This window comes from Hemitrygon akajei, chromosome 21 (genome assembly GCF_048418815.1).
Source record: "Hemitrygon akajei chromosome 21, sHemAka1.3, whole genome shotgun sequence".
NCBI classification, from domain to species: Eukaryota; Metazoa; Chordata; class Chondrichthyes; order Myliobatiformes; family Dasyatidae; genus Hemitrygon; species Hemitrygon akajei.
This window is the reverse complement of record NC_133144.1, coordinates 61,946,406-61,966,018: the sequence shown is the minus strand read 5'-3', so window position 1 is coordinate 61,966,018 and position 19,613 is coordinate 61,946,406. Positions and strand designations below refer to the sequence as shown.

General features: G+C 41.7%; 1 protein-coding gene across 3 annotated transcripts in view; it reads right to left on the bottom strand.

Annotated features, from left to right (window-relative positions):
* The window catches only part of LOC140714370 (very long chain fatty acid elongase 6-like), a 152,447-nt gene that overhangs the window by 13,874 nt on the left and 118,960 nt on the right, over positions 1–19,613 (bottom strand). For 2 of the 3 annotated variants that reach the window (XM_073025574.1, XM_073025576.1), the window contains one exon: positions 6,962–18,932. The exons of the other annotated variant lie outside the window; for it this stretch is intronic. In XM_073025574.1, coding sequence (XP_072881675.1) covers positions 18,511–18,932 — 422 coding nt within the window. In that variant the 3' untranslated portion in view covers positions 6,962–18,510. Of the gene's footprint in view, positions 1–6,961; positions 18,933–19,613 lie in introns of those variants that run through there. 3 annotated transcript variants of the gene reach the window in all.

Below are 19,613 nucleotides of genomic sequence, written 5' to 3'. Positions count from 1 at the left end.
AAAGGGGTTGGACAAAATTGGGATGTTTACTCTACAGCATCAGTAACTGACAGGAGAGCAGATAGAAGTGTATAGATTGAGAAGCCAACCAGAATGTTTTTCCCAGGGTAGAACTGTCAAACACTAGAGGGAGATGTTTAAATGCTTTAAGAGGAGGAAGGTTTAAAGGTGATGTGTGGGGTAATTTGTTTTACAGACAGTGGTGGGTGCCTGAAACAGGCTGTCATGGCTGGTGGTGGAAGCAGATGCAATAGTGGTGTTCAAGAGGCTTTTACATAGGCTCATGATTGTGGCAGGGTGGAGTTATATCTCTACCAAAGGAGGCTAAAGGCTCTCCTTCCACCTACTGGCCTGCAGGTCACCCTTGGGCAAGGTGTAGCACCTGCTCAATCCCCACCGCCGATCTGATCACGTGAAGCCATGGGGGCAGTTGGTGGTCGTATGAGCAGCTGATGCGTATCACAAATCCAGAGTGCCAAGATCTCTGACGAGCTATCCTGGTCCCAACATACTGATGCAGCTATAAAGAAGACAAGACAGCAGCTATATTTCAGTAGGAGTTTTGAGGAGATTTGGTTTGTCATCTAAAACAGTTGAAAACTTCTACAGATGTACTGTGGAGTGCACTCTGACTGGCAACATCACTGTCTGGTACGGGGTGGGCCGGTGGGGGCAAGGCTACGACACAGGATCAGAAGGAGCTATGGAAAGTTATAAAATTAGTCAGCTCCATCTTGAGTATTAGCCTCTGTAGTATCCAAGACGTTTTCAAGGAGTGTTGTCTCAGAAAGGCAGCATCAATTATTAAGGGCCCCATCACCCAGGGCATGCCCTCTTCTCATTATTACCATCAGGAAGTCAGTACAGAAGCCTGAAGACACACACTCAGGAACAGCTTCTTCCCCTCTGCCAACCGATTCCTAAATGGACATTGAACCCATGAACACTACCTCACTTGTTTTAATATTATTTCTGTTTTTGCACTATTTTTAATTTAACTATTTGATACGCTCTGACATACTAGGAATTAGCAAACTAAAGTGGACTGAAATGGGTCATTTTACATCAGACATTTACCAGATCTTCTACTGTGGGTGGGAACCCTGCAGAAAGAATGGAGTGGCTTAAATTGTCAAACAAAAAGTATCAAAATCAGTGATTAGATACAACCCCAAAAATGATAGAAGGGTCACAATTCGACTTCAAGGCAAACCTTTCAACATCACAGTGATCTAAGTTTATGCTCCAACCACAGACGCCAAAGAGGATAAAATTATCCAGTTTTATGAAGAACTGCAGCACCTACTGGATATGACACCAAAAAAGGATGTTACATTTATCACTGGAGCTTGGAATGCCAAAGTTGGAAATCACAGAACACCTGGAATAACAGGCAACTTTGGCCTTGGAGTACGTAATGAAACAGGGCATTGCCTGGTAGAATTTTACCTAATTAACTCTCTGGTTATAGTAAACACCCGCTTCCAACAGCCTAAAGGTGGCTCTATACACGGACATCACCAGACGGTCAACACCAAAACCAGATTGACTCTATACTTCACAATCAGAGGTGGGAGAGCTCTATCCAGTCAACTAAAACAAGACCAGGAGCAGATTGTGGCTCAGACCATGAGCTGCTTGTTGCAATATTCAGAATGAAACTGAAAAGCATCAGGAAAACCAACGTACCAGTGAAGTTTGATGTTGATAGAATCCCTCAAGAATATGCCATGGAGGTGAAGAGCAGATTCAATGGATTAAACCTGGTAGAGAGAAAGCCAGAAGAACTATGGATTGAAGTAAGGCGTATCATACAAGAGATGGCAACAAAAAATATTGCAAACAAAAAGAAGACTAGGAAGGCAAAATGGCTTTCTGGAAGGCTCTACAAGTGTCTGAGCAGTGAAGAGAAGTGAAAACCAATGGAGATTGGAACAAGTACCTCCAACTGAACGCAAAGTTCAAGAAGATAGCAAGGAAAGATAACAAAACTTACTTAAAGGAGCGACAGTGTGGACCATAATAAACTATGGCAAATCCTTTAAGAAATGGGGATACCTGGACATCTGATCTGCCTATGAGAAACTTGTATGAAGATCAAGAAGCAACAGTTAGAACTGAACATGGAACAACAAACTGGTTCAAGACTGGGAAAGGAGTACGACAAGGCTGAATACTGTCACCCTACTTATTTAATCTATATGCTAAATACATCATGAAGAACGCTGGTCTAGAGGACTCAAATGTTGGAATTAAAATTGCCAGCCGAAATATTAACAACCACAGCTATGCAGATGATACCACTCTAATGGTTGAAAGTGAGGAGGATCTGAGGAAGCTTCTAATCAAAGTGAAAGAAAAAAGTGCAAAAGCTGGTTTGTTGCTAAATATTAAGAAAACCAAGATTATGTCGACCAGCCCTATTAACTCAATGTTAATTAATGGAAAGGAAGTGGAAGCATTGATGGAGTTTATCTTCCTCGGTTCAAAGATTTCTATAGATGGTAAATGCAGCCACGAAATTCAATGGTGCTTACTTCTGGGGAGGGCAGCAATGGGAAATTTAGATAAAATACTGAAGAGCAGAGACATAACATTGTCTATGAAGATCTGTATAGTCAAGTCTAAGGTAGTCCCAGTTGTGATGTACGAGTATGACTGTGAGAGCTGGACTATTAGTAAGGCCGCATGATAAAGTATCGACATCTTTGAACTTGGATGCTGGATGAAAGTGTTACGAGTTCATTGAACAGTAAGAAGATCCAACAGGACAATACTTGAAGACTACAGACTGCTCACTAGGAGGCTTGATTATGTCAAATATTTTGGCGACATCATGAGAAGACAGGGTTCCTTGGAGGACTCTCATGTTAGATAAAACAAAGTAAAAGAAGGATAGGACAACAGAGGCTACGATGGATAGATAATATTACTCAGACAATGTGTATGACCTTGGGGGATCATAGAAAGGCAATTTCCAACAAGAAGGCTTGGTGTGCAGGAGCCCAGGAGGTCACAAAGAGTCAGATTCAACTTAATGATTGAACAATAAATTTAATATACATATACATACTTACTGTAACTAATTTATTTATCTTTTCCTTTCTGTGTTGCATTGTACTGCTGCCACTAAGTTAACAAATTTCATGATATACGCCGGTGATATTAAACCTGATTCTAATATCACAAGTTCTGGTTATGTAACGATTGACGCCAGGCAATCTCTGAATTGATAATGGCTGGGTTCACCTGTCTTGTAAAGACACTGCCCAGAAGAAGGCAATAGCTAACAACTTATGTAGAAAATTTGCCAAGAACAATCTGAAAAGACCAAGATCACCTGCGTCATATGACATGGCACATAATGAACAAATATGGTTACAGAGAACTATAGAACATGTACAGGCAGAAGGGATAGATTTGTCACCACAGCTGTAGGGGCCATTCCCACACTGACCTGTTATGTGTTCCATCTTCACCTTTGGAGGGTGATCCCTTATTGTCAGTGACTTTCTAGTTTTCAATTCTTCCCAGAATAGGAAATATCCTCTTCACATCCACCGTGTCAGAGTTCCTTTCGATATTTTACATTTCAAACAAGTTCCATCTCACTGCTCAGGTACCACAAGACTAGCTGGACCTGACCAACTTTATCAAATATTATATCATGACAGAAACGCATCCAGCAAGATTTGGGGAGATGACAGAAAACCTCAGAACATTGAACAATACAGCACAGTCCAGACCCTTTGGTCCTCAGTGCTGAGCTGAATTTGTAACCTATTCCAAGATTAATCTAATCCTTCCCTCCTACATGGCCCTCTACTTTTCTGTCACCCATGTGCCTATCTAAGAGCTCCTTAAATGCCTCTAATAAAACTCCCCGACCATAACCCCTGGCATGGCGTTTCATGCACTCATCACTGTCTCAACTTACCTCTCACATCTCCCCTGTACTTTCTGCTGCTCACCTTAAAATTATGCCTCCTCATATAGCCATTTATGCCCTAAGGAAAATGTTTTTGGCCACCCACTCAATCTATGCCTCTTATCACCTATCAAGTCACCTCTCATCAGCCTTTGCTCAAGGAGAAAATCCCTAGTTTACTCAAACTACTCTCATGGGGCCTTATTGATGTAAACTGATCCTCAAAGGTGAGGATGTTTTTGGGAAGGAATTACATAGCCTGCAGCTTTGGAACAATCAAATACCATTAATCTAGACTGTGACTCTTCCCAGTCTTCCAGTTCACAAAGTCAATTTCTGCTTCAATTGTTTGCTGAACCCTATGTTTATGCCGGAAAAAGCGGCAGGTTAGTTAATCCCAGAATCAAAGTGGAAGTACACACATTATAGTTATGTAATGTGGTTCAGTTATATGCCATGGGTTATTGGAAATAAGAGCAGAAGCAGGCTACTATCTCCACCATCGAGGACACTTTCAAAAGGTGATGCCTCGAGAAAGCGGCATCCATCATTAAGGATCTTCATCATCTCTTCTCATTCTTACCATCAGGGAAGAGGTACAGGGGCCTGAAAAGACAGTTTTAGGAACAGCTTCTTTTGTTTCACAATTGGATTTCTTTACAGACTATGAACCCATGAACACTACCTCAGTATGTTATGCAAGACACACAAAATACTGGAGGAACTCTGCAGGCCAGGCAACATCTATGGAAATGAATAAGCAGCTGAAGAAGGTCTTGGGCCAAGACCCTTTTCAGCACTGAAAAGCAAGGGGAAAGACGACAGAATAAAAAGATGGGGGTGTGGGGAAGGAGGATAGAAGGTGATAGGTGAAGCCAGATGGGTAGGAAAGGTAAAGAGCTGGAGAAGAAGGAATCTGATAGGAGAGGAGTGTACACCATAGGAGAAAGGGATGGAGGAGGGGACCCAGGAGGAGGCAATAGGCAGGTGAGAAGAGGAAAGGAGCCAGAGTGGGGAATAGAAGCGGAGGGGAGGGGGAGAGAAAATATTTTTCACCAGAAAGAGAAATTGATATTCATGCCATCAGGTTGGAGGTTCCTCCTTCACTCTGAGATTGGTCTCATCATGGCACAAGAAGAGGCCGTGGACCGACATGTCGGAACGGGAATGGAAATTGGAATTAAAGTATTTGGCAACTGAGAACTCCACTTTTGCTTCACCTGGAAGGACTGTTTGGGGCCCTGAGTGGAGGTGAGGGAGCAGGTGAACTGGCAGGTATGGCACTTCAGCTGCGTGCAGGTATAAGCACCTGCCCATTCCTTCTTCTCCAGCCCTTTACCTTTCCTACCAACCTGGCTTCACTTATCGCCTTCTAGCTATCCTCCTTCCCTCCCCCCAGGATTTTATTCTGTCAACTTCTCCTTTTTTTCACAATCCTGAAGAAGGTTCTCAGTCCAAAATGTTGATTGTTCATTTCCATAGATGCTCTCTGACCTGCTGAGTTCCTTCAGCATTTTGTGTGTGTTACTTTGGATGTCTAGCATCTGCAGAATTTCTCATGTTTACTTTGCTTATTTGGACTACTTTTTATATATTTCTTATTGTAACATAGTAATTTTTGTCTTGCATTGTACTGTGGCTGTAAATCAAAAAAAATCATGACATATCAGTGATATGATTCAGATTCTCTGCTCCTCAAGCCTGCTTCAATGTTCAATATGATTGTGGCCAATCTGATTGCTCTTGCTACTTCTCTGTTGATCCCCTGAAGTCCTCGATTCCCCTCATTCCGAAGAGCTGTTGAATGAACTTTGAACTTATTCCAAGACTACCACTTCACAGCTCTTAGGGTTCAGAATTCTAACATCCTCCTCGTCTCAGTCTTAGGTAGGTGACACTAACTTTGCCTCGATGTAGGATCACTCATGAGAGGAAGCATTCTCTTGAAATCCCATCTTTCAACATGATCAACTCTCTCTGTTCTAAGCTCCGAATTCAGTGGAGGAGGCTCTATACTTGGTCAAAGGTGATCCACTCCAGTAGATGCACGCACGGTGATTTGAGAAATCCTTGACAATCTCGTAATAGATGTGTTCTAATTCGCTTGTGATTCGGGTCAGATGTCCTTGATAGGAAACTGTTACATCATGAGGTTTTGAATTATATAACATCGTGATTGCTGACTCTGCTCAGCCGTTCCTGCAAGACGCACAATTTAAGATTTGTGCTGCTGTCAGTAACAGTGTGAGAAAGCAATTTACCAGGCAAACATTGCAGAAGCACCCAAACAAGCACTTGTAGAAGCACACTCAATGGCTACTTTATTAGGTACACTTGCTCGTTAATGTAAAATCTAATCAGCCAATCAGGCATAAAAGCATGCAGACATGGTCAAGAGGTTCAGTTGTTCAGACCAAACATCAGGTTGGGAAAGAAATGTGATCTAAATGCCTTTGACAATGGAATACTTTGTTGGTGCCAAATGGGGTAGTTTGACCATCTCAGAAACTGCCGGTCTCCTGGGATTTTCACACACAACCCCTAGTCCAGGAGTTCCCAACCTGGGGTCCTAGGAACCCCTGCCCTGGAGAATGGTGCAAGAAATAAAAAAGCATCCAGTGAGAGGCAGTTCTGTGGTCAAAAATTCCTTGTTATTGAGAGAAGTCAGAGAGTGGCCAGACAGGTTCAAGCTGACAGGAAGATGATGGTAACTCATGTAACCACGTGTTACAACAGCGGTGTGCAGAAGAGCATCTCTGTAGGTGCAACACGCTGAACCCTGATGTGAATGGGCTACAGCAGCAGAAGACCACAAACATATAGAAGTACACTCAGTGGCCACTTTCTTAGGTATCTCCAGAGTCTATAAGCTCAGGCTATGAACCTTATGCTGGGACTAAGCTCTAACTGAAAAATTCAGCTGAATGACTGCTAGCTTGCTGTAATGTTTTGATTTATTTCATAATGTTTAAGACACACACAAGCCCAAGAAAATCTAGATTTTGTTCTCCCTGAAATAAAGCACAATAAATGAATAGTTTAAAATTTTAATGAATACATTGACAATGAGTTCGGCATTCTTTAAACACAAATGCATACAGTATGTGTATGTACAGAAGATCTGGTACATTATAATACATTTGAACAGTGTTGATAAGCAGAATTAAGGAAACAAAAATGACACTGTCTTTTTGGACAAGATGGCACCACAGAACATTATCTGTTGGATCAGCTTACTTCTAGACAGTTTCTGACACCAGAGTTGGCGATTTGCAGTGAAACAACTGTGAAAACAATCTCTTTGTATGGCTCCATGGACTGCCAAAAGGGCAAGGGAGAGGGTGAGGTGAGGCGTGTTTCATAGCTGAATATTTCCCACCTGGTAGTGTCAGTCTCTACTCCCTAGCTGTTAAGGCACTGCACTGGACAAGGAGCTGAAATAGTTTCAATAAGCAAGCAATGGCCCAGGTTTAGTGGTCTCGTGGACTGTAGGGTGTGCACGACAAGAAAGACTTATGGACATCACAATTCCCTTATGATAGACAGATGTTTATTATCGGAGTTGTGATGGCAGATCAAAAGGAACACCAGCTAGATTGGAAGATGGACCTTTTGGATTATTCAAAAGTCAGATCTCGGCTCTGAATTGGAGCAAAGAGGAGGTGATTGGAGAACGGATGGTAGCTGTGGATTCAAGACAGCAATTTACTGCAGCATTTCACCCTGTTTTGTTTTGGCACATATAAAGAGTAGTGGCAGTTATCCACTGCAGCGTAATGCTGTGATTTCCCACTACTCAAGTGGCTAACACTGGTGCCTAGTGCAGTGAGCGAGGCAGGGATGAAATGAAATTAAGATCACAGTGCATGTTTGAACAAAACACTAACACGGAGCTTTCCATCAGGAGCAGCTTTGGTATACGTTTAAAGATTTTGGATATTGTAATAGGAAAATGAAACTGATAGGTGGACTGGGCTCGGATGTACACTATGCCATGAATGTTTGTCCATAGTGGCTGTTTCTTTTGAGGTTCTTTATTTCCTCAGGTGGAATGACCAGCGATCCATGTGAAAAAGATGACAGAATTATACAGAGTGAACACACGTTTCAAAACATCTCAAGTGACTAAGAACATTAACAGATCCATTCCTGTTTACCAGAGTATTTGTAACCATTTGGCTCTTATGTGCAGAGAGGAGAAATTCTTCTTTGGAATACTGCATGAGGGGATGCAAAATGCATGGGATTGAATGGCCTAGAGATGAATGTAATTAGTGGAAACTAAATAATTCACAACCACCTGCAATGAGTTGGGCTTTCACTTTTAAGGGTCTGGTCTGACGTGGTGACGTAATTATGTAAAGGGTTTTAGCACACTTTTTGTCTTCAAGTTTTTGGTGTTCAATACGAGTTGCTACAGATTTTCTGAAACATAAAACACCTCTGCCGTTTTATTTGTGAAAACCTACAAGTGCAACTGTTAACTGCTAACCCCTCACTCACAGACACACACATATGGTGCATTTACAACCAATGATGAATTTCCTCCCCACTTTGGTTCAAATTATTCTTGACAATGGACGGCTGCTATTAACTACACTGCAGATTGAGTCGTACCTGGAATAGACTGACATTTGGGCTGAAGGTGCAAAATAATCTTATTAACATGAGGCGACATTTAAATTGATAAATTGACCCTGAAAGAAAACCATGAGGACTGTTCTGCGACAACACATACACATACAGTGAAGCATAGAAAACAACCCATTCATAACAACATAAGGCGGCAATTCACCCTCAATCTGGAGCTAGCTACCTAACCCACACCTAACGGGACTTGGATGAATTGTATCCTGGAGACACAAGTTATAGCTATTGTTCGATATTAATATTTAGCTGCCATTTCCTCTCTCTTACACAGTATTTTAGAGTTTTACATGGCATTTACAGTGAAGAAGCAGAGCCTGGTGGTCCATATTGGTGTTCGTGCCCATTCATAAGCTCAGCCTTTCTTCAACCCAACACCAGCATGTTCTTTCCTATATCTTCCTTCTCCTTAAAATACTGCACCTTGAGTTGGCAAGTTCAATCGTCCCTTGAGTAAACCGTCCTTTCCCTAAATCAGTTAAACAACTACTGCCATACATTAATGGCCTCGCCTTCCTAGCCTTTTGTTTGTTCATTGAGTCAATTATATTTCTCTGTTCTACTGTGAATGCCCAAAAAAAAAACCCAAGGTAGCATATGGTAATCTATGTGTACTTGGACAATCAATTTACTTTGAAGTTGCAAATGGAAAAATCTTCTCCATGCTTCCCCCCTCCAATCCAATTAACGACACCTATTTCATCTTTTATGCTGGTAGAGTTCAAACCTCTAATAAATACTTAAATCTGGAGTTATGATCCTAAGGTCTGAATAAATCCAACCTAGTTGTTAATAATCTGGAATTTTAAAACTTTGTAATAAGTTTTAAATTCCAGATTATTAACAATTAGGTGGCATTTATTCAGGTCTTAGAATCATAGTCCAGATATCTGTAATAACACCTCAGAACAACTTGTCCTTCAGGGTGAAAAAATGGCTACTTGTAACTCCAGGCCTACCATTGTGGTTCAGTCGAGATGCCGTCTGAAATGGGCAAGAAAGCCATGATGCTCATGGTCAGTTAGGGATGCACAAGAGTTATTGTCCCTGACAATGATACCGTGGTCCTGTATAATGAATAAATACGCAGTTTTTGCCTTGATGGCAGTCAAGAACTTCATGAAGTCCCCATAGCTGACAGAAGTAAACACCAAGTAACTGATTATCGTATGGCTTTCATATTCCAAAGATAATAAACTCAAGTTTAAGTTCTGAATTGTCCAAAAGACCATGGCTCCTGAAATAAAATACCAGCAACATCATAATATAGTCACTCATAAATGCAATCAAGCAATAAGAATATTGGGGTGGAGATTCACCTCCAGTTCATGTGCAGTATCTGTGTATTATACACTGCCTCTATTGACTTTTAACAGAACCAGCTACTGGGAGCAGAATATAACACATGGGCACTTCTAACTCTAACCTGTGTACAGGATGCAAGCAACTGGATGAATTCCTACCCACACATACTTTACAGAGTTAAACAGAATATACAATTTGGCGTGAGATGACTGCAGACAGGTTTTGAAGATATTTGTGACTTGATGTGAATAGCAAAGGCAGCTCCCACCCTCTGATCTATGCATCTTTTTCTGTTCCAGCTCCCTCAGACTGATGAAGTGTTTAGGCCCAACGTTGACCGTTTAATCTTTTCCATGAATGATGACTGGCCTGCTGAGTCCCTTCAGCATTTTCTGTGTGTTGCTAATCTTTAGTGCAAGCCGAGTCAGATCTCAGCTGACTCTGGAGGGAAGTACAGAGACCCAGAATTTTACACCACGCCAGTAAGACATCTAAAACCTGCCCCGTCCGCAGCACCTGTCTCTTAGTTGTTTTATAGTCCCATAGATTTCAACATTAAGGCAACTCATCTCATCCAGCTCACACTGTAAATGTAACTGCTAGTTAAGATTTGTAATAACTATGCTATTCCAGGACTCGCAGCAGACGTAATGAAACCCAGGATATACATCAGAATCCATCAACCACCTGATGTTGTCCAAATAGTCCCTAGATCTTCCTTTCTTCCTCACTCTCGACCTGTCCATATGAACAAATACACTCAGTGGCAACTTCATTAGGTACATTTGTACCCCTGCTCATTAATTCAAATATCTCATCAGCCAATCATGTGGTATCAATTCAAGACAGATGTGCAGATGTGGTCAAGAGGTTCAGCTGTTGTTCACACCGAACATCAGAACGGGGAAGGAAGGTGATCTAAGCGACATCGGTTGTGGAATGATTATGGGTGCCAGACAGGGTGGTTTGCGCATCTCAAAAACTGCTGGTCTCCTGGGATTTTCACACACAACATTCTCCAGAGTTCACAGAGAATGGTGCAAAACAACAAAGAAGACACCCAGTGAGAGGCAGTTCTGTGCGTGAAAATGCCTTGTTAATGAGAGAGGTCAGAGGAGATTAGCCAGACTGGTTCAAGCAGACAGGAAGGTGACAGTAATGCAAATAACCATGCAATACAACAGTTGTGTGCAGAAGGGCATTTCTGAACCTTGAAGTGGATGGGCTACAGCAGCAGAAGACCATGAGCATACACTGAGTGCCCACTTTATTAGGTACAAGGCATACCTAATAAAGTGGCCACTGAGTGTATGCCACTGAGGCTCTGAAATAGAAAAGGCAATGTTATGATAGTCTTGGGAGATTTCAACATGCAGGTCGATTGGGAAAATCAGGTTGGTAAAGGATCTCAAGAGAGTGAGTTTGTTGAATGCCTACTAGATGGCTTTTTAGAGCAGCTTGTCACTAAGCTCGCTAGGGAATCAGCTACACTGAATTGGATGTTATGTAATGAACCAGAGGTGATTAAGGAGCTTAAGGTAAAAGAACCCTTAGGAAACAGTGATCACAATATGATTGAGTTCAACTTAAAATTTGATAGGGAGAAAGTAAAGTCTGACGTAGCAGTATTTCAGTGGAGTAAGGGAAATTACAGTGGTATGAGAGAGGAGTTGGCCAAAGTAAATTGGAAGGAGACGCTGGCAGGGTTGACAGCAGAGCAGCAATGGGGTGAGTTTCTGAGAAAAATAAGATAAATGCAGGATAGATGTATTCCAAAATTGAAGAAATACTCCAATGGCAATATAGTACAACCATGGCTGACAAGGGAAGTCAAAGCCAATGTAAAAGCAAATGAGAGGGCATACATCAAAGCAAAAATTAGTGGGAAGATAGAGAATCAGGAAGCTTTTAAAAATCTACAGGAACAACTAAAAGAATCATTGGGGGGAAAGATGAAATATGAAAGCAAACTAACAAACAATATCAAAGTAGATAGTAAAAGTTTTTTCAAGTGTGTAAAAAATAAAAGAGAGATGAGAGTGGATAAAGGACCACTAGAAAATTAGGCCAAAGAAATAATGACAGGGGACAAGGAGATGGCAGATGAACTAAATGAGTAATTTGCATCAGTCTTCACTGTGGAGGACACTAGCAGTGTGCCAGATGTTGAAGAGTGTGAAGGAAGAGAAGTGAGTGCAGTTACTATTACAAGGGAGAAGGTGCTCAAAAAGTTGAAAAACCTAAGGGTGCATAGGTCACTCAGACCTGATGAACTGCACCATAGGGTTCTGAAAGAGGTAGTTGTAGGGATTGTGGAGGCATTAGTAATGATCTTTCAAAAATCACTGGACTCTGGTATGGTGCCAGAGGACTGGAAAATTAAAAATGTCACTCCACTCTTAAAGGAGGAAGGCAGCAGAAAGGAAATTATAGACCAGTTAGCCTGACCTCAGTGGTTGAGAAGATATTGGAGTCAGTTGTTAAGGATTTACGGAGTACTTGGTGACACTGGAAAAGATAGGACAAAGTCAGCATGGTTTCCATCAGGGAAAATCTTGCCTTACGAATCTGTTGGAATTCTTTGAGGAGATTACAAGTAGGATAGATAAAGGCGATGCAGTGGATATTGTATATGTAGACTTTCAGAAGGCCTTTGACAAGGTGCCACACGAGGCTGCTTACCAAGTTAAGAGTTCATGGTAATACAGGGAAGCTACTGGACTGGTTAGAGCATTGGCTGATTGGTAGGAGGCAGTAAGAGGGAATAAAAGGATTCCTTTCTGCTTGGCTGCCAGTAACTAATGGTGTTCCACACAGGTCAGTGTTGGGACCATTTCTTTTTATGCTATATATCAATGTTTTAGATGATGGAATAGATGGTTTTGTTGCCAAGTTTAGATGATACTAAGGTTGGTGGAGGGACAGGTAGTGTTCAGGAAACAGGAAGGCTACAGGAGGACTTAGACAGATTAGGAGAAAGGACAAGAAAGTGGCAAATGAAATACAATGTTGGAAAATACATAGTCATGCACCGGTAGTAGAAATAATTGTGCAGACTATTTTTTAAATGGGGAGAAAATTCAAGAATCTGAAATGCAGAGGAACTTGGGAGTCCTTGTGCAGACACCCTAAAGGTTAACTTGCAGGTTGAGTCGGTGGTGAAGAAGGCAAATGCAATGTTAGCATTCATTTCAAAAGGCCTAGAATACAAGAGCAAGGATGTGATACTGAGGCTTTATAAGGCACTGGGGAGGCCACACCTTGAGTATTGTGAACAGTTTTGGGCTCTTCATCAGAGAAAAAATGTGCTGGCATTGGAGAGGGTTCAGAAGAGGTTCACAAGGATGATTCTGGGAATGAAAGTATTATCATATGAGAAACATTTGATGGTTCTGGGTCAATACTCACTGGAATTTAGAAGGATGAGAGGGGGACCTCATTAAAACCTTTCAAATGTTAAAAGACAGATGTGGAAAGGATGTTTCCCATGGTGGAGGAATTTAGGACAAGAGGGCACAGCCTCAGGATAGAGGTGCATCCATTGAAAACAGAGATGCAGAAAAATTTCTTTAGCTAGAGGGTGGAGAATTTGTGGAATTTGTTATCCCAGGCAGCTGTGGAGGCCAGGTTGTTGGGTGTACTTAAGACAGCGATTGGTAAGTTCTTGAATGCACATGGCAGTGGGGCTTGGAAGGGGAAAAAAGTATCAGCCACAAGAGAATGGCGGAGCAGACTCGATGGGCCAACTGGCCTAATGCTGCTCCTATGTCTTATGGTCTTATGGTTTTAAATGTATCTTGAATAGCAGTAATTGTGACCATAAAACTATCACAAACCCCACCTGATTTATTCATGTACCTAATGTTCAGTAAGGGAAGGAAGCTACTTTTAGCGTGGTTTGGCTTATATGTGACTCCAGACCCAACAGTCTGGTTATCTCTTAACCTATTTGATTTATTTATAGATACAACAATAGAACAGGCCCTTGCAGCCTAATGAGCCACACCGCCTAGCAACCCACCGATTCAACTCTAGCCTCATCACAGGACCATGTACAATGACCAATTAACCTACTAACCAATACATCTTTGGACTGTGGGAGGAAACCGGAACACCCGGAGGAAACCCACATAGTCATGGGGAACCATACGAACTCCTTACAAACAGCGCTGGGATTGAAGTGTGTACTCCGATGCCCTGAGCTGTAATAGCATCGTGCTGACCGCTACGGAACCGTGGCACCTTGTGGAATAACTTAAAGAGCCAGTTAGCTGAAGAATGCATCATAGATGCTGACCTAACTGCTCACGCTCGGTCCACCTCTAATGAACACGTTCAGAATAAACCATCTGTCTTGAGTTAAAGTAATTGCCTTAAAAAAGTACTTGTATTCTCTTGGCAGTTGGTCTACAAGTTCTGCTTTATCCTGTTTATTCAGAGAATTGATGTCCCAAGCTGTTGTTACAGTAATTCACATCTTCAGATCAGAAAGAACAATTAAACTATACTGTACCATTAGAGCAAGGACTGTTAAGGATGGGAAACAGCTTCTTCCTCCAGGCCATGACACTACTGAATTCCCTACCACCATCCAGATCTGACCATGTACAAAGCGCCAGTAACATTATAGTGTTTACTTTTAAACTTGTGTCATGAATGGACCTTGTTACTTGTTAATTTATTTCCTGGGTCACCTGTACTATAAAGTGTTGCCCTAACCATTATACTGCCATGAGTTGTGTGTGAGTTAAATGTTGTGCACCTTGGTCTGGAGGAACGTTGCTTCTTTTGGCGATATACAACTTCAACTTGAAACCAAAGTCTTTCCCTTTAGATAAGAGAGCTCGGCCAGTGGATACAGGATAGGACTGAATGAGATGGGAAGAGAACGTTAACATGTTCAGGTCAAATGCTCCAGCTGCTCTTTATTAAAAAAAAATTGCAAAATAAAATCTAGCAGCTCTGCCATCATTTTTTTTGTTTTTTGATACTTTTGTGTAAAAATAAACAAACTTTAAAGCTCTTTTCACTTAAGTTTAACATAAAGAAATGCTGCCCTAAAAAAAATGAGCTACCTTCAAATATTAAATGCACATACGCTTGTGTTAGAGCATAAACTAGTCTCTGAAAATTTAATACGGGAACAGAAAGTGCCGGAATCACTTGGTAGGTCAGGCAGCATCTGCGGAGAGAAGAAAACAAGGTCAATGCTTCAGGTCATGACGCATTACTGAGGATCACTGACCTGTAACATTACATTGTAGTCTCTCCACAGATGGTCTCTATTTTACTGAATACTTCTGGCATTATCTGTTTTTATTCTCACTTTTTTGAGTTGTTTTAATCCTTTACAATTGTTCTATTGAAAAGCAGCCTCTGAAGATGTTCTAAAGCTCGTCCTTCGCACCTCACAAGTACTATAAGCCCTTATATCATGACTCCATATGCAAATATGTATAGCATTTATTCACACTGATAAATTATTCTATATATATTGTCTTTATAGATTCCCCACTCCTCCACTGTCTAAGAACATAGATTCCTTCATCTTTTCACACAGTCCTGCCAATGCAAACCCATGTCTTACTCAGCTTTAAGTAGTAAGTCCAAAGTCACTGTTCCCTGCTCCTTACATGAAACAATTAATTAATCAATCATCCCTCAATAAAAGTAGAGGCACAAAAGACTACAGGTATTCAAATCCGGTGCAACAACCAAATGCAGGAGGAACGCAGCAGGTCAGGCAGCATCTGTGGAAGGAAATGGACAGTGAATCAGAACATCAACCGCCCGTTTCCCTCCTTTGATGCTGCCTGACCTGCTGAGTTCCTCCAGCATCCTGCCTGTTGCTCTCAGTGTTAAGTAAATTCTAACTATCAAATCTACTGCACTCTTCACTATTTGTATACTCAGAGAATGCTACAAAGACACACACATGAACTAACTGCCCATTCAGAAAGTTAGATAAGAGATCTATTCTCAACTCATTACAGGCATGAGTGAATAACAGTGAATATTAAAAGAATGTGTATGTGTTTGTGTGTGTGGGGGGAAAGAGTACATGGAAAAAGAGAGGGACCAACCATTTGCCTGCTATTAATATTCTAAGTAATCCCCTATGAACTCTACTGCAGAATCAAATTTACTTAAGTTTTACAGAGCATACAAAGGCCAGGTTTCTCGTAAATTCTAAGAAGAATGTGTGTGCTTTTTTCATGATCTACTCTTGCTGGTTTTTTGATAAAAGCTCTTTTGTTAAGCTGTTGCAGAATCATCTCTGGTCTGGTGGAATTCTCTGAAAGGCTGAAGTTGGCTTTGGACTGCAGTGTGAACAACAGACAGCACAGCCTAACTTTGGAGATCTGCCATCATCTAAACACAGGTAAGAACAGTAATCAAGTTCCCTCTGTTATTGGCTCCTCTGGCCAATTAATCCAGCAGCTACACAACCCAACAAAGCTATATTGCTCCTTCAGCACCCTCAGTACTGAGTGGCCATGCAAGAGCACCCAAGAGCATGTAAAGATCCATTCATGTAATCATCATGTTTCATGGACTACACCAATGGATACAAAAACATTGAACGATCTTGAATCTGCTCTCTGATTAGTTCCTAAACTGTTCTTAAACAAACCAAGAACTCAGCATTGCATGACTACTGATTACTTTAGCCAAAGGGTGGTGAATCTGTGGAATTTATTGCCACAAATGGCTGTGGAGGCCAAGGAATTGGGTATATTTAAAGTGGAGGTTGACAGTTCTTGATTAGCAAGGGTATCACAAGTTCCAGGAAGAAGGCAGGAGAATAGGTTGAGAAGAATCATAAATCAGCCATGGGCAGACTCGATGCACCAAATGGCCTGATTCTGCTCCTATTTCTTACAGTTTTATGAACATGAAACTTGTGTTTAACAAACTTGTCAGAGAAGTACCAAAATGTATGCCTAAAAGAACAGAGGGGGCAAATTCAAAATCTATATAAGGACTGATCCTCATAATGAAGGACTCGATGCATTATGATTAACATTAAGGACAATCCATTGAGAATGCTTTGGTAAACCAAAAGATTACTTTTACACTGCAGGAGAACATTTTAATGACTTGAAATCTACAAGTTGGTTTGGCAGTACTGAGGTCTACATGTTGTTGTTGGTGATCCATGCTGAGTCAGTACTTTCCTCGAGCTATTTTGATGGAGATTTGCTTATTTACATTAATTTGGTTAACTTTCTCTAAACAGGTGGACAGAGGAATGTGCTAAGCATTTCTGTACTCAATACCACCAACAATAACTGCTAGCAGCAGTTTCACAAATACTTAATAAATTGAACTGTTAAAATTCAGAAAACCAGTCAGCACATTTCTGTCCTGCTACCATCCCTATTACATTAAAAAATTTGTTACTTAATGATCAAAGTGCGGTTTTATCCTCAAAGCAGACTACAACCTTGTCGTAGGGTTTGGAGGCTTGTGTGCCTCAATGACCCAGAGAGCTGTGTTGGCTGGAGTCAGCGCCTTGTGCTTTGGCTCTTTGTAGGGTCACCCATGCCAAACAGGTCAAAGGGTAGAGGTCAGACTAAGAGTAGTCCACCGGTCCTCCAGGCTCAGGGGTTCAGGTCAGGGCTAACAACCCTGACTGGTCAAAAAAAGAAATTGTTACGGAAACAGCAATGAAGATGGAAGACCCTCACTGCTCCCTTAAGCCCCAACGGTGTAACAAGTAGTAAGTAAAGTATGGTTTTATATAATGGGATATGGTTCCTTGAAAAGTTACATTTACACTCTATTCATTTAGAGGCAACAGTACAAAGGAAGAACTCCCTTGTGTCTTGCGCATGTATAAATAGAACAAATAGCTCTGAGACTTGGTTGTCGAGCTTCTGGTAAAATGGTAAACTTACCGAGCACTAACTTTGTTACCTTCTGTTGATATGTGCAGTCAACAGGCCAAACTCTAGTGTTAAATCCAAACGCATAATATGTCTCTTAGCATAGGGAAAATGCCAATCTGATATTTTATCGTGGAAAAGATATAGGATCCCTCAAAGCCTACTCTACACAATATTTAGCTGGACTGCAGTGAAACAAAGCCTAGAAAACTCTGAGACATAAGTTTGTTTTGAACTGATATTAAATTTGCTGTACTTCCAATAGTCTCTGTCCTTTTCCCTTGTGTTTTGACTGCAGAATAACACAGGGTGAAGCTCGGGCAGGAAACCAAAGCTAGAACAGCTATGACTTCTTCTGTGATCTCCAATCAAACACACCACAACCCATGGTTAATCTTTGGCATGATCCCACTCATTTCCTCTTTACCACTTCTGCACTCTCTATTCTGTCTCAACATCGCACGCGGCTTATCAAAAACAAGGAAAGGACAGGGTTCTGACAGTCGACGCTGTGGGGCCAGCCTGCCCCAGCACCGATACCATCAGTGTTTCCAGGAACGGGTAGTGTCAGTCAACACCACCTAATGGAGAGCGCAGTGGGAAGCGTGAACATGGAAGAGTGTAATCCTATCAAAAGTCAGTCCACAGTTGGTGTCAAGTCACCCCAAACCGTTTTGACAAAAAATCTTAACACCATCCATGCCTGACGTGACTCCATTCATCCCGTTACTGGGCCCAAGCTTATGCAGCCTTTAAACCCTTCTTTCTACTCAGGTAGGTCTCATAGAAGAAGCAGCAAAAGAGCAGGAAGTAGCTAAAATACATAATGGAAGACAGGATGATATTTTCAAAGAAAGAAGGGCAAAGGCCCTCCTCCATCCACATGTAAATCAGCACGTTCACCAGCATTCCCATTACCATCTGCATTATCTGGGTGAGGGTAATCAGCATGGCAAACCGGCGTGGCACATGGAAGCCCGCTGCACGCAGGGTGTAGTATGAGTACATGAAGGCGTGGACACCATAGTTCATCGTCATGAACCAGCCGCCTCCTGCGACCATATCTTTGTAGGAGTACCAGGAGTAGAGCAAGACTGTGATGTGGTGATACCAGTGTAAGAATATCAGCTTCTGTTTCCGTAGGACGATGAATACTGTATCACCTGCAACAGAAGCCATCAGACAAATTCAGCAAATCTCAGCAGGGAAACCACAAAATTATTTTTCTCACAGCCTGACTTGTGTATTCTGTAATTTATTGCACACAGTCCAATTTACTTCATGTATCTTTCATGTAGAGATGCAGCATGGAATAGGCCCTTCTGGCCCAACGAGCTGGGCCAACACGTCATTGTAACAGGACAATTTACAATGACCAATTAACCTACTAACCGATATATCTTTGGAATGTGGGAGGAAACCGGAGCACCCAGTGGAAACCCACATGGTCACGGGGAAGACATACAAACTCCTCAGAAAAAGGGCTGGAACTGACTCTGAACTCCTGCACCACGAGCTGTACTAGCATTGTGCTAACCACTACAGTACCGTGGCACCCTAAATCCACAAAATCATTTATCCACATTAATAATTAGCAGAATAGCATAGAACTTTCTTGTCGTTGCTCAAAACGACGAGATTGCAGGGCTGCTTCAGTCTGTACAAAACAGATATTTACAATGCATGTGGTTTGGCTTAATTTTCTTTTAAGCTCCCATATTTACCTGCAACAAGTGACTTTGATAGTCCATAACACTCAAAGACCACTGGCAAGCTGGGGTGTAGCATTATCCAGCTGCACAACAGCCCATAGCGTACTCACTCAGAGCCAACTGCACTCAAAT